Source organism: Myotis myotis, unplaced genomic scaffold (assembly GCF_014108235.1).
Source record: "Myotis myotis isolate mMyoMyo1 unplaced genomic scaffold, mMyoMyo1.p scaffold_m19_p_11, whole genome shotgun sequence".
NCBI lineage: Eukaryota > Metazoa > Chordata > Mammalia > Chiroptera > Vespertilionidae > Myotis > Myotis myotis.
The window spans coordinates 44,585,271-44,601,613 of NW_023416315.1; the positions used below are offsets into that span (position 1 = coordinate 44,585,271).

Genomic DNA, 16,343 nt, shown 5'->3' on the forward strand with positions numbered 1-16,343 from the left:
ACTCCCATATCGCCCCTACTCTGTGAGTGACAGGGGGGAGCTCCTCAACCCCCTCATGGGCCCTGCTCTGTGAGTGACAGGGTACAGAACCCCAACCCCCCTGATGGGCCCTGCTCTGTGCATGACAGGGGGCAGCACCCCAACCCCCTGATCGGCCCTGCTCTGTGCGTGACGGGGTGGCGCCACAACCTCCCTATCGACCCTGCCTTGAGTGTGACAGGGGGCGGTGCCCCAACCTCCCAATCGGCCCTACCCTGAGCGTGACTGAGGGTGGCATTGCAACTTCCCAATCTGCCCTGCTTTGTGCATTACAGGGGGCGGCACCCCAACTCCCCAATCGGCCCTGCTCTGAGCCCGACTAGGGGCTGCACCTAGGGATTGGGCCTGCCCTCTGCTACTCGGGAGCAGGCCTAAGCCAGCAGGTCGTTATCTCTCGAGGGGTCCCAGACTGCAAGAGGGCACAGGCTGGGCTGAGGGAACCCCCTTTCCCCCGCGAGTTCACAAATTTTTGTGCACCGGGCCTCTAGTATTTAATATAAACATCTATTTTAACACCCACATTAAATACAATTTTGTAGATATGCCATTGCTTACTGTTCCCTTCTTATTGGCATTTTCTTTTAAATTTATCTTGATTGTTGAAAGTGTTATAGATGTCTCCTTTGTTTATTTTATTTTTCTCCCCTTGACCGCCTCCACCCTGCTCCCGCCCCTCCCAGGCCTTCACCACACTATTGTCTATGTCCATGGGCTATGCATATATGCATATAAGTTCTCCCTATTCCCCACATTTAAATATTTTTCCAGAATTCTAAATACCATGATGAACCTCTTCTTGCTTTACATTTTTTCTTTTTTTTTTTCTTTTGCATTTGTATGTATTTCCAAGAGCAAAATAACCAAGATAAAGTTTACGGACACTTTAAGGATCTTCCTAAGTCCCAAATTATTCTCTGAAATTTATATTCTCACCAAGAATTACCCGGATTGTCTCTCGCCTTCAATACCTTATCCTAAATAGTGATTATTTTTAAAATATTTGCTACTTTGCTGAAAGAAAAGCTTGTATTTACATCATCTGATTATGACAACACTTGAGTGACAAGGCTTTGCTAAAACAAAGCTTAATATAAATAAAGTGTTAATTCTCTTGCCCTCATTACTTCCCAGATGGTATCTATTTAAAAATCTTAAAATGTAAAGTAACCATAAAAGTAGATTCCAATTATTCTACAGTACATATGCTCCTTTGTATTGACATACTTACACTGATAAAAATTTCCCGTGTTTTCTAATCATGGGTGTGACAAACACATTTATAAAAATAATCGATAAACATAATAACTGCACTTTCAAAATTTAGGTTAAAAAACACCCTGATGCTATATGAAAATATACGTTGGTAAATAAGAATGACTAGTTTTTAAATTAGAAGACTTACAATTAAGTGGAAAGATCAAGTGAAATGTTCCACTTTTTAGTTTTTGTTGGACCGTATGTTCACTCTTTGAGCTGACTTGATCAGGTCTCACTGGGGCAAAACATTAGAGTAAATTGTTCAAGTTCTGGAATTTCTCATTCTAGCCAATATAGAATATTTTTCTTTCATTGTTATATACCTTGGGAGTTAACAGGCATTCATAGCTGAATAATTATACCATGACAGGTATGTGATATCTGCATAAACTCAAATTAAGCTCTTATTAAACTGTAATCTGCATGAAGTCTGAACACATATGCTTTCTCTTTTCCTCGGTTTATACTATTAATTTTAATGATGACAAAAAGCAGATGAATTATGTCACTGTTTATTTGGGGAATCCAGATAAATTCATGTCCCTTAAATTTTGAGGGCAAATGCTATTTAACCCAGCTGTATGAACTGTATGTATGTACATACTGTTACTAGAAGGACAATGAATAAAGTAATACTAACTTTTCACACACTTGCGAACAGTGACTTCATATATTTTTCTGAAAATAAAGTTATAAATTGGGTAATTCCTTCGACTTGTCTTTATTAATAGTAACATAGTCAATTCAAATGCATAGCTGAGTTAAGAGATATTCTGTTCAACACTTTAATGTGTTTATAAAGTAACTTGGTTTGTAAATCAAACACACACAAAATTAGAGTTTTATAATTCCTCCTTTTTTATAATTCCTGGAAACAGGTTACCTGGCTCTGCTATATACTAGCTGTGTGACTTAAGGCAAGTCCTTTTTTCTGCCTTGTTACTTCATCTACAAAATTAGAATAATCATCCTATTTCAAGAGGTAGTGTAAGGATAAAAAAAGTAAATACCAACAAGCACTTCACTGATGGTTGCTTAAGAGATATTAGCTATTATTATCATAGCAAATGAGTTATCAACATGCTATCGAAGCAGAGTTGTACCATTGCTATTTTATTTATGATACTTAAAATGATAATAAACTAAATTTCTACATGGCAAAAGCATGATACCTATTAATATACATTATGATATTTAACCCTTGAGGTAATTCTGTGGAATGTTTTTATTTCATAATTAAAAATATTAACTCTTGAGTGATTTAAAACTTGTTTTAAAACATATTATCAATAATTGGCACACTGGGTCATAGAATCTAGATTTCATCATTCATAAACAATAATATTTTTACTGCATATACTTTAAAGGTCACATAACAGGAAAATTCTGGGTCACAGGAAAGCCATGTAATCTCTGGAGACCAATTTTACAGGTAAGATTTCCACTACACTAAAGCAATGCTTGAACAGACACAATAAAAATTGAAATCAATAAAGTCAAGGGGCCAAGCATCTCTACTCAGGTTCAAACTGTAGATGAACTTTATGGAAATGTTGTCTGCCCTGATAATGTTATCCTCATTTCCATTTTGGATCCTAAGAATTTCTCAGAAACAAAAACTGTATCTGTATTCAATTTAAAAAGTCTGCTTGAATTTAACTAGAGATTGGTCATATGTATCATGAATATTTTTTTCTTTAACTTCTTTATTGTTTAAAGTATTAAATATTTCATGAATATTAAACTGAACTATCTATATAACTGGAGCATTTTTATTGTTCAATTTAATAGATAAAATACATTTTGATCAAAAGAGCTATGATATAGTGGGCTTTGTAGCTATACTTCCTGAGGAACATGTCTTTGCCAAAGTATATATTTAAAAATAAAATAGTGGTAATTATTAAGTATAATAATTATAATTATTGCTTTAAAATATTTTAGCTTCAAACAACTACATTTGGATTGAATTTAAAACCAAATATTATAATTATTCTACATATAAAAATACTCAAAACTATTAGTGATTATGAAAGAATGGTATTTTTAATATACTCAGGCCTTCCAGGTATAGCTTTTCCTTGAACTTACTTTTTAATGAATTTCTTTTTTCATCAACTGTCACTTACTTGCATAATTTTTGTTTATTTTATTCTAGGGAAACACAAAATTTTAATACGATATGGCCTAGAAGACCATAGTTAGACCTGAGGCAGGGCTGATACATTATAATCAGGGCAGAAAATTATACTTGCTCTATTCACATAGCATTATTTTTTAAATTTCTCAGCACTCACTGATGAAGACCAGGTTACATTTCCTTTGTATCTTCCCGCAATGTATATTGTTAAATAACTATTTTTGACAGAGTAATTTTTTGAAGTTTATTATTCATAATTACTCCTATATTCCTTTGAAGATCCAAGGACTCTTAATAGCTCTCAATTTTGAAACAACTAGGGAAAATACGCAGATTCCATCCAGGCCAGGAAACCCAAGTTTGAATGATTAGAATAGCAGAGGAATTGGGGCAAAAGTTTAATAGCTGAATTTATAAAAATAAAATAAGTTCCAAACATTAGTGTGTGGAGAATGAAAATAAAAATGGGTTTAAAAAATCTGGAAAATCTCTATGTTTATGTTCAAGGAGGGGGGCAAAGGACAGCAGAAGCAAATGTCCAAGGTCAGAGTGAGAGTAAGATAGAATCACATCATGTTAGAAATGCAAAGGTCTCTGGGGGATAACTGATTAGGGACCTCTTATCATGACTACATAAAGTCAATAAATTCTAAAGATTGCTTACATACTGTATGTATGCTTAGCTTTAATATTCATGGGGAAAAATTCATAGATTTGTTGGAATCTCAATAGGGATTCTGATGCAACAGAAGTTAAGAAATGTGAGCTATAGAGAAGCTAAATGATTTAACCAAGTCACAACATGCAAAATTCCTTTAAACCGTGTAAGAAGACCAACTTCCCTCTCTCTCCAGGTCATGGCAATAGCTCTTTTCCTGCCACCAGGCTTGTATGGTTTATAACCCATCCTACACATCACTGTCGGATCCATCATGATATTACACCTCTTTGATGCTATTGTTCTCCAACTAAAATTATCTCTGTGTCTCTGACACCTTCTGAATACAGACTAAATTGCTTATTCTGGCACAGAAAACTTTCCACAGTTTGATTCCAAATTTACGTTCAGTCTTATCTCTTAATATGTGTATATATTTTCACTGTCTAAACTGAAGTTCATGTTATATCTTAAATATGAATTATATTTATTTTTGAAGGTGCTTTTGTTCATGCTGTTTCCTCTTGATAGAATAATCTGCCTCCCTGCTTTTCTCTGTCTTCTCTCTATGAGCTCCTCTTACTCTGCACCCACCACCTACGCACACACATACACACAGACATACTCATCTCCCACCAAAATACATCTTTCACAGGGATCGCCTAAGACCATCGGAAAACACATATATAATTACATATTGTTTTTGTGATTAATCACTATGCTTTAAATATGTTCAATTTTTAACAATGAAATTGGGGATCACCACAACATGAGGAACTGTATTAAAGGTTCACTGCATTAGGAAGATTGGGAACCACTGCAGGAAAGGAAGTTCACCCTGGGGTTGAGAGCTGAGCAGGAGGTGGGGGGTTGCAAAGATAAAAAAAAATCCATGGTATGACCAGGGAGTACTTGATAATTCAGTATAGCTGGAAATCAAGGCATTTTTTTGTGTGTGTGAAAAAAAAATAGTATATAGTTTTAAATACTAACTATTGAACTTTACATATTTTATATAGCTTCTCACCCAAAATGGTCATTCTATCATATAGATGTAGGATTTTCTTACTCCTCTTTTTTAGAAATATCACTTATGTTTAAATTGTTACATAAAACAATTAAAATTGCAATTTTGTTACCTAACTTTATTACTTGGACAAGATTGAGATTTAGGAAATATATTGCCATGATGTCACCCATGGTTTATAATTTATAAGACTTTGGATTAGACATTAGCACAGTTATTATTTCCTCTAATGCCTTACCTCACCTCAGTCTAATAACACTCAGGAAATCCACAAGACAAAGGGGAAAGAGTGGTCTCAAAAGTTAAAAATAGTTGCTGAAAATTGATGCAATCATGTAATAAAATATGGCACAGTAACTTATGTAATATGCTCATAGTATCTGCTAAAACAATTAGAAACGATGCAGCAAGATTTTTGTTCATGTATTACTAAGAATGGAAACCATTTCAGCCCAAGTAAGACATAAACTATGCAGTTTGTGAACATTGTTCTTGTGATATTTTGGTCTCATTATTTGCATATGTGATCTATTTAATACTCTTTAAAATATAAAATCATTGAGTAGCAATAAGATTTCAAAAGGCCTAACAAGTACAACTGGACAGTTTTCTATGTGACATATTACATGTGACAACATAGGATGCTAATAATCAATTATATTAAAACAGTTCATGTATAATAAATTAATATCTTCATCTATCTAATAGGTCTTACAAGATAACAGGAAGAGCAATATTTATGTCTCTTTAATATCAATCCCATTAAATTTATCAGACATATTAAAAAGGTAGTCTTATTAATTGAGAATTTTCATACATGTTATATTTAATAACATTTTTAACAAAGCTTGTGAACTAGACTCTTGTTTAAATATAGGAAAGAATAATTTTCAGTGCATTTTCAGTGTTCAAAGCATTCACATGTATTTTAAACACATGTCCTAATTTCCAATGCTGAAAATATAGGCAAGAATTTCCACTGTGGCACAAACATATCGATCAGTATAAGAAAGCATGATTTTCTTGTGCCAACTATAAACAAAACTGTAGAAAAAGGAAATTAATTAATATTTTCAAGGGCACACTAAGTATAATTTTATGTAATTTATTACAGTGAATCTTCACATAAACCCTATGAGATTTTCTTATACTCCATTTACAGATGAGGAATCTGAGCTCAGAAAGGTGTCGGGATTGCCTGAGGCTCAGAGCAAATGAAAGGCAGAGCCAGGGATAATACCCAGGTCTGTCGATTTCAATACACTTGGACCCCATTACTGTGTGTATTGGGTATAAAGTTTACACAACAAACATTTGTATGTGAGAAATCTCTTTTACTTCCCTATTCAAAATGAAATTTACTTATTCTAGGCTCCCAGCTCACTAGGCTGGAAAGAAAATTCAATTCTTTACCCTTCAATAGAATCATATAAGGATATATAATAATTACATGGTAGATACCCAGAAATTTGGGAAAGAATTACATTTAAAGTGGGGGTGGAGGGGAGAAGGAAGGGAGAAGAAGGCCTGCTTTGAACATATGGCCTGAATCCATGATGAAGGATAGATTTTCTTCTTCTCTTGAACCATAACTGACAGGCTTAACCTCTCTTCCTATGAACTCTAATCCTTTACTTTGTAAATCAAATACTAAACACCAGGTTGGAAGTACTTCTCGTCTACCTTGCCATTGTCTTATTAACTTGGACACAAGATCCCAGATATCAAATGTCTCATACTTTGAGAGATAGCTCCTCCATCTTTGTCAGTATTGGAAAATGTCTTAAGAGGACAATAAATTTATAATATTTATGACAATGTTTTCAACCACACCACCAATTCTCCCTGCTGCTACCTCTAACCTGTGATAAATAATCATTTATGAAAACATTAATAATATTTTTATGATTTGTGGCAATAGAGTATATATCTTTCTCTAAGCATATTTGTTTTGGATTAGTTCCTAATTTTTATTAAAATACATCCAAATATTTTTCTTAGCATATTCCAATAAGTTTAATATTATAATCTTAATATTCAAGTGCCTGTAATAAATCAGAATCAGACTGTCAAATTACAGTGGGAAGGCTGGGGAGTGTTGGGGTGGGGAGGTAAGAGATCAACCGAAGAACTTGTATGAATGCATATAAGCATAACCAATGGACACAAGACGCTGGGGGGTGGGGTGAGGGCATGTGCTGGGGGATAGGGAAGGCCAGGGGAAGGTCAATGGGGGGGGGGGGAGACATATCTACTACTATCTGTAATACTTTAAACAATAAAATAAAATTTAAAAATAAATTAATTAATTAAATAAATAAATAAATAAGTTTATATTGTAAACAAGTTTGTAATTTCATGACTAATATAAATGTCTTTGGGTAATAGTTCTTTCAAATTATACTAGGAAAAATTACAGTAATGATAATATTTGTTTAATTTTCATATTCTTTGGTTGCAGTGATAATATGAGTAGTATTAACATAATACAAATAAATTATATTTGTGTGTTTTTTATGTTGCTTGCTGCTTTATAAAGGCTTTATTAAATTCTTTTAAATTTTCTCAATAAACAAGTCAATTACCAACACTGATTTTGCGGAACCTGCGCCTCAAAGATATTAAGTGGCGAGCCAATCTTTGGCCTAGCTGGGCCTGCCTTCTAATCACTGTCCTTGCACTACAGCTTAGCACAATTCTGAGAAACCCTGTGAATTACCCTGCCATGTAGAATCCAGCTAAAGAGTCACTCTTGCTAGAGGATAACTAAGTACCAAGTGCATGGAATCAGTAATTCTCACTCACAGTAATAAAAATGAGGAACACATTTTGTTTCCTTTTTATTTCACTCTTCCTCCCTAACCCAAATGAATTTTAAGAGTCATAATTTGAAACTCTGCCATTAGCTCCATCAGAAATATTAAATTTTAAAGTGTCCCATAAATGAACACCATTTACTATTCTAAGAAGATAGAAAATACTTTTATGTGAATACTAGAAATTGCCAAAGAAGCTATTTTATTTCAGCCTGTGGACAAGTTAATGTGCTTCTGGAAAAAGCATGCATATTCTGACCTAATTTATCCCCTAGTGCACCTGATTCTGAAAAGAGTGCTCAGAAAGGCATTCCTCCCCACCCCCCAACCCCCACCACCAACCTCCGTCCCCGCCCCAGTTTAATATTACATAGAAGTTGCAGTAGCTTGACACATGACACATTCTGAGGGCAAGGTCTCAGGCATGAGTTAGTTGCCTCCTTTTTAAGAAATTTGTTGCAGTGCTTTCTACCGGGGAACTGTGCATATTTCTGTACTAGTCAAATATTCACTCCAGTTTCTGGGTACTTGAGTCAACGGAGCAGACTTCCCAGTGATAAAAACTGTGTCACCTGTGTGTTTGTTGTTCTAATGATACTACCTTCAGGCACACCTCCCATAACATAGAGTTTTATATTTCTCACTTAGAGAAAACGATAAGGATCGTTTCAGTTCCAATGGAATTTAAAAATGCTTCAGAAGCATGTAAGCCCCAACGTAGTAGAAATGACAAGAGTAGGGGAAGTAACTGCAATGGCTATTTAGCATTTCCTTCTGGAACACAGAGAAAAATAAGATAGTGTATTTTATTCTAGACATCTAATATAGTTCACTGCTTTTTTCTCTTTGTGAAGGAATAAAAAGAGTCATTTAAATTTAAAATCCTTTGCTTCAAGACCCATCAGGCTATCTCTTGGCAAACCTATGTGATAAAATGACTCCCCCCCCCCTTATCATGACATGTCTTGTCTTTAGATTTCATTCATACATTATTCCTTGAAACATGCTAAATGCAACCAAAAAATATATATATATATCACTGAACTAAGTAGATTTTTGGTTAGTAATAGCTAGATTTTAATTCACTCAGTTATTTTGCCATCTCTACCATTTACATAAATAATTATACCCCTTGATAATGAGCATGAATATTCAATCTCTCTCTGATTAACTGGCATGATAAGATATTTCTTGTCATAAATAAATTCTATCCTTTTTCTTATCTATAGGACAACATTTTTAAGCTGGAAGATTCACACTTTGAAAACGGCCGTGGGAAGAGTCCATATGACCCTAAACTGCTGACAGCATCTCTTTTAATAGGTGCGTAGTCAAGAACCAATTAAACAGTGAATTTTCTATAGATAATAACTAGAGTGCATGTTATTTATTATATGCTAAGATTATTGAACATAAACTACTTTAGGAGTATATGAGTTGAGATATTTTCAAATATTTTGAAAATTGAGGAAATACTAAGAGCTCTTTTGATGATTGCATTATGTAGACTCTGATTTTTTTCACTCAAAGTGTTTTAATAGTATCGTTGAAGTTGCTGGCTCAATCACTATATGCATCTCCACTAGAACTTTCAAGTTTTTATTTTGAAAGAATGGTTTTGTTTTTCATTTCATGAAAGGGGTGTTTAAATTGAGAATTTTAACAAATCAAAAGGCAAGAATGAAATTGTCTTGTTAAATTGTAGTTCTAAGATCAGTCACACTCTCAACATTTGGAAACTTAATCAGCACAATCAGTCTAAATGGAGGTATGATTGGCAGAGACCCTATTGTGTTACTTTGAGTTGATGAAGACCTTCTATATTCAGCTTTTTTGACTTTACATCTTTCACTCTTTTTAAATAAAACAAAACATTTTACATACTCTTTCTACTCTTTTCTCTAGTTTTTTTTTTTTTCTTTCCTTTTTTTCTTCAGCATTAAAGATGGGTAGTAAATGCTTGGCCAGATGTTGAGATGTTATAAGTAGGAAAATAGAAATAGACAGATGAAGGAGAAAACTTTAGTTTGTTTTGAAAGATAATGTTTCCATATTTGTTACTACTTATGGACTGGAGTTAAATAAAACACAAAACAAAGTTAACATCATTAAACAATTTTTCTTCTTAACTTTTGTTATATCAAGAACCTAAAATACAAAAGCTACTTGGTCATTACCGTGCTCCTGAATGTAGTTTCTATATAATCATGTGGTAATTATGTAACTTGTTTCCTTTTTATAAAATATAGAGAGTAATTATTTGATTACACAACAAAAATAATAGTGAAATGTTTCAAGTGTAAAATTTCTAGTTGAAATTTGAATACTAAATCTGGATTTCTATAAAGTAAATTTGGGCCAGGCTGGTGTGGCTCAGTGGTTGAGTGTCAACTTATATACCAGGCGGTCAGGGTGTGATTCCCCTTCAGAGCTCAATCCCCAGTGGGGGGCATGCAGGAGGTAGCTGATCAATGATTCTCATTCATCATTGATGTTTCTATCTCTCTCTCCCTTCCTCTCTGAAATAAATAAAAAATATTTGTAAAGTATTTGGATTATTATTTGATGTGTCAAAAGTTCATAAAGTTTTTGCCAGTGTTTTCTTTTAAAAAATACGTTTCTACTTAACAAAATAGAACTAGTCATATTGACTACAGTATTAGTGATAAAGATATATTTTTCCAGTATTCCAGTATTCTCTAGTGTTTACTTCATAACTACATTTCACTGATCCCTTTCCTTTTAAGAATAAAACCACTACTGCATGAATTATCTCCTTTATGGCTTTTCAAATGTAGACAATTTCAGTCCATTTGATCCATTTATGGAGCATTTTAACAAAAGTTTAAGACCTGAAGAAATGCAGCAAATATAGTACACTTATAATTTTCTATTCACAGATAGCCTAGTGATTACACGTGGATGACTTTCTTAAGTGCACACACAGAAATTTGAGAGTTGTCTTAAACAAAGGGAAGGAATCCAACCTTGTTCAAACTTGCAGCTTATACTTATTTAAACTGCATACGGGAAAAAAAATAGATTTGCCTCAAAAAGCAGTATGTAAAATTGTGCCTAAAGCAGCTTTAATGTGTGGTATGTTTCTCAGTAGGGATTTGCTCGATTATTTATTTTAATATTCCATTGAGAAAGGATGATGACAGGTAAGTATTACATAGTTCATTTGGTATGCAACCACACAAAGTCCACAAAGACTATTAACTCCACAGTTTGTGTTTTATACTAGAAATTCTTTGAAAAAAACTACATAGGTTTGTGAAAAGGAAAAGAAAATGAGGGAAGTGTTGTGAGCCCAGGAGACGATGTATGACTAAGAATTACAGTAGGCATTTCAGAAAAGTAGCTTTAAAATGGAGGTCGAGAACTCACCTACCTAATATGATGAACTAATTGAGTAACTTTCAGAGATATTTAGTGCTTATTCACAAGGAAGTTTCTTCCAGCCAATATAAATTAATTTCTGAATCAATTGGATAGAAAGATGCAGAATGCAGGCCAGATTAGACCTGGCAAAGTCCCTCAAAATATCTACAACACCATTTTAATTCAAGAGCCGTGACTTCCTTTATTGAGGTTACCTGCTTCTTTTATAACTAGGCTATAAATTCTTCTTCTCACAGTACATTTAATTCCCCTTGTTGGATGTTTCTGGCATCTTTCCATGATGCTGCTTAAAAAAGAATGCTTGCTAATTTAATGGAATCTTTTTACACATAAATATTTTCTACCGCACTTCCCAAACTTTTACATACAATAGTAACTGTCTCTGAAATATAAAGTCTGCACATTATATATTAGTGAATGACTGTTGGGAAAACCTATATCTACCCAAAAGATTTTGAGTACATTCTTCTCATTTCAGCAATAAGAGAAATTGTCAAGGTGGTTTCTGGCTGCTTCCTTTCCCAAGACTGAGAAAGAAAATGTCATGTTTGACACAAACCACCTATAAAGTGGCTAGAAGGACTTGGCAGCAGATTCTTTCATACCCTCTATTAAGCAGGTTCAACTAGTAGTAAACTTTAAAACCAGATGACAGCTTAAAAATTTTAGTTTATGAAATCTGTCAAGGTTTAATAGGACCTCATTCCAAAATGCCATGGGTTTTTCAGCTGATGACCATAGAAAATATGGATTATCTTTTGAGCAATACAGAGCTACTGAATTGCCCCCAAATATCACAATCTGTCTAAGCTTTTAAAATCATGTTAGTAAAGTTGATTTTTCAAATCCTCTTTAATAAAAACCATTTTCAATATTAAATTGCTCTAATATTTTTTGATATTTCTTCTTTCACCCACCTCTACATATTTTATGACATTTTTACAAAGTTCTTCATTAACAGCAGTAGTGTTGTCCTGCTCAGAATAAATACCACGTGTGAACACAGCAAAAGCATAAAACTTAGTATTTTCCTCAGTAAGTATCATCTCACGTTTTCATGATTTGAGGGGAATAGCCAACTTGAAAACCATTTTGTTTCCTCATTAAAATCTTTTCCAGGCATTGCAGTGATAATAATTTATAAATATTCCGCCACTAAGAGCTATTACTGAGGTCTAGACCAAGGGTCTGTACTGTTAACTAGAAAGTTGCCTTGTCTCAAGAATAAACATAATTTGACATTAGGATATACTCTCACTTTGTGTTAGAGCAAACAAGGTACTCCTTACATTGATTAACTATAACTGAGTCAATTATTTGAACCTCTCTGAACATCGGTTTCTTTATATATAAAATGGCTTGGCCATATTAACTCCATTGGTTTGTTGTGAGGCTTAAATAATACAGCATACTACATTTGAGTGCTTACATATTCTGAAATATATGTTAAACAGAAACAAGCAAACAAACCAAAAACAACTGGTAACAGTGGTTGCCTTTAGGAAGTCTGGGAGACAAATGTTGTACCTTATACATTTTCTATTTTTACTAACTTTGTACTATGTGCATATATTAACTACTCAAAAATGTTAGTTTTAAAGGACAGCATAAGTAACAAAGTCATCATATTATACAGTGTGGGGCAAAAGTTTATAGTTGTGGGTACTCAAAACACAGATTTTATTATTGTTATTATTTATTACTGTATTATTGTTCATACAAATAACTATAAAACTACTGTTGTCCCACCCTGTGTTCAATCATATACATAAATGTGCTCAATAAATGTAAAAATGTAAAATTATTCTCATACCCTTCACTTCTCAGGAAATAGAGAGAGAGAGAGAGAGAGGAGAGAGAACTTCTCTTTTCCTACGTTTCTAATTACTCTGCTATTCTGTGAGTGGTATTTACTTAAGGTGTTAACACAATGTCTTGGTTTTAGGTTTGTTTGATTTTGCTCACATCCATGTCACACTTTACACCTGTGTTAGTAACGCTTCGATTTCATAAGGAAATGTTTTTCACCTTCTGTTTCTCTTCACCACACCCTTCTTAGGAATTGTAATCGAATACATTAACTGATCTAAGCCACATTTTCATTGCATTTTGAGTTGTGCACAGGAAGACCAGAGTACACGTGAGCTTTTGTTTTTAACACATGTTTCTCAGATAACTCCACAATGGCGGAAATGCAGCTCACTGAACTGTTTGTTCATCTCGGTAAAGCATGCTGTCCTTAAAGACAGTTTAAAAGGCTAACAGTTAAGAAAGAATGGTGTGCTCAAATAGCATCTTTTAAATTTGACAACTTCTGAGTGGTTAGTTACATCTGTCCGCACTAATGTATCTTACGCCATTGTATTATTTTTGAGATATTAAATTGTCTATGTTTTTTTTGTAGAGAGACTTAAGAACCTGGTTGGACAGAGTATGCACAACCACTTTTTAATAAATATAACAATTTCTTGAGTATATTATTTTATCATAAATTTAGTAAAATTGGACAGATAGTTTCTTTGACTAGTAGCTTAGTATATATGGAAAACCAAAAAGTATCTATCTTAACCGTAGTGTCATTTCAGACACAAGATAACATTGACCTAATACACTACTTCAGATCCCCAGGAAAACATATTTGTGGTCATAAAACTGACAAATTATCATTGTGCTCAAAAATCAACATATAATTTGATAACTTCATAATTGACCTAGAAACTATAAGTTTGGCAAGTAGGCATTTCTGTTAAACCTAGTTGTAAATATGCCAACTGAAGTATACAGTAAATTTCTTATAGCCAGATATCATTAGATCATTTCAGATAACTGCAAAATTTACTAAGTTGTTAATATATAGTGAAAATGCACAAGTATATTAAATGAAATGTACTCTAAATTAATATTATATTTCTTCTTAGTGAGAATGCAATTTAGGTTATTCCACCTCCTATAATTTTGCATCCAAACAACAAATATGCCATACATTATCTGGAGCAATTATCCTTGATAAGAATCCTATAGAAACCTCAGCAGAAAATGTGATCTAAGACCTGTTGTAAAGGAATAGTTATTGATATTGAGCACTGACACTATGAGAATGTGCCCTTCATGGCCACCCAATTATCTGGTGCCCTCCAGCTCACAGAAATCACTCTGACTCTTGCCAAAAATAATAATCAGGTGAGAAGTAATTTCCTATAACTGAAGGCAACTGGTATCCAAAATGCAACCTTCCTTTGGTTTATAAGTCAATTGTTTAATTCTGTTTTTAGTAATAAATTGAGTTAACAGCCCTTCTACTGAATAGCTCTTCTACTTTCACTGTTTGTTAAAAGAGGAACAAATCAGTCATGCTTCCTCTGCCTTTATTTGTACTGATTTTTGCCCTCCTCATGTGGGATGGATAACAAAAATAACTGGAAGTTATAAAATCATTAACTAAATGAATAAAAGAAACAAATACCTACCTTTACTCAAGTAACAGTTTCCAGTTGCTATTGTTTTTGTTATTGCAACTCTCTCCTGAATAGAGGTTACATGTAATAACAACTCTAATTATAGATTTTCCTCACATGAAAGCAAGCTTAATGAAAAAAAACAATGATTAATTACTGACATTCTTTACATTTCTGATTGTACCTCCTGTTAGTTATGATCTGCCTGACCACATTCTGATATGATATTATTTAGTTTTCATGTTTTGGTAGTTCTGCGTTCTCTTTTTCTGATTTTCATCACTAACATAGTGAAAAGGGAAATAAGCATTAACCAATAATTTAATTTTTTTTAAGGTAAAGAGAATACAAGGTGTTCTGTGACAGGTTCACAACTTGAAATTATTTGACATCGATATGTGTATTTTAGGCTACTTCCACAACACATTTTACACTTACACCCTGTTATTCACAAAGAACAAGAAACATAATTCCCCTGAAGTTTAAAAATATATAAAATCTACATATCAATACTTGTAATATGATACAATATCAACTTTAATAAAAACAGTACATTGCTGAAGGCACAAACGTCCCATGGAGAAAAATAATTACAGCGATTGAATATAAGTTAAAATTAAGGCAACAATATGTATTTAAACATTTCAAAGTACCCTTGAAACTTATAGTTAGCTTATTCAAAGCATTTTTGTGCTTTTAGAACAGGATTATTTATTTTTCTTAAATTATACTTATTGTGGTAACATTGGTTAAAAGTGTGATTTCTTTGCCTTATTGTAAGATTAAATATCACTGCACCATGTTATAGTGAGAACAAGTCAGATTTGAACTTGATATTTAATTAAGTGAAGAGAACATAGATGTTTTTGAATCCCAAAGGTATCATATTATGACAATTTGGGATATCATATGAATTCCACTTACTAAACTGATTATTTGTACTTAATATGTTGTCTAACCAATATTTTTTAAAAACTCATCCTCATAATTTGGAGCTGTTTAATGGTTCTCTTTGTATCATTATTCCTCACAGCTTTGGGGTTTCTCAAAGCCTGTTTTGGTGCATTCAAACACATTAGAGAACCACAGGTCTTACCAAGGAAATTGATTTGGGTTGGGCCACTGAGTATGTCTCTCTTACTGAGAATGTCTATCTTACATTGAGAAGCCCTGATTTGCAAGTGAGAATTGAAGGTGTAAACAAAGAATATCATACATGCAATCCAATTAATAAAACTTCCTCAAAGGCACTTATAACTGAAGATTCAGAGAAAATTTTCCACTCATTTAATAAATACGAAAGTCCTTTGAAAATGGACATAGTATTATTAAAATGTTTAGGTTATAATTTATCTAGACCTATTTTATTTTCTGAATAATTTTAAATCGATGAATTAAAAACATTAACATATCCAAATGATCAACAAGATAATATATTTTTTACTGTCATTATGGTAGACTATTTGGAGAAAAATTTATAATTTTTTGTTATTTTGTTGTGCTGATTATTCACTGTAAGTAGACAGGCAACAAGGAGTTTTCTGGA

The 16,343-nt window shown here is 33.3% G+C and overlaps 1 protein-coding gene across 2 annotated transcripts in view; it reads left to right on the forward strand.

Moving 5' to 3' along the window:
• Positions 1–16,343, forward strand: part of SEMA3A (semaphorin 3A) — a 190,834-nt gene that overhangs the window by 91,954 nt on the left and 82,537 nt on the right. For both annotated transcript variants that reach the window (XM_036328334.1, XM_036328335.1), the window contains exon 5: positions 9,167–9,260. In XM_036328334.1, the coding sequence (XP_036184227.1) occupies positions 9,167–9,260 (94 nt within the window). The remainder of the gene's footprint in view (positions 1–9,166; positions 9,261–16,343) is intronic.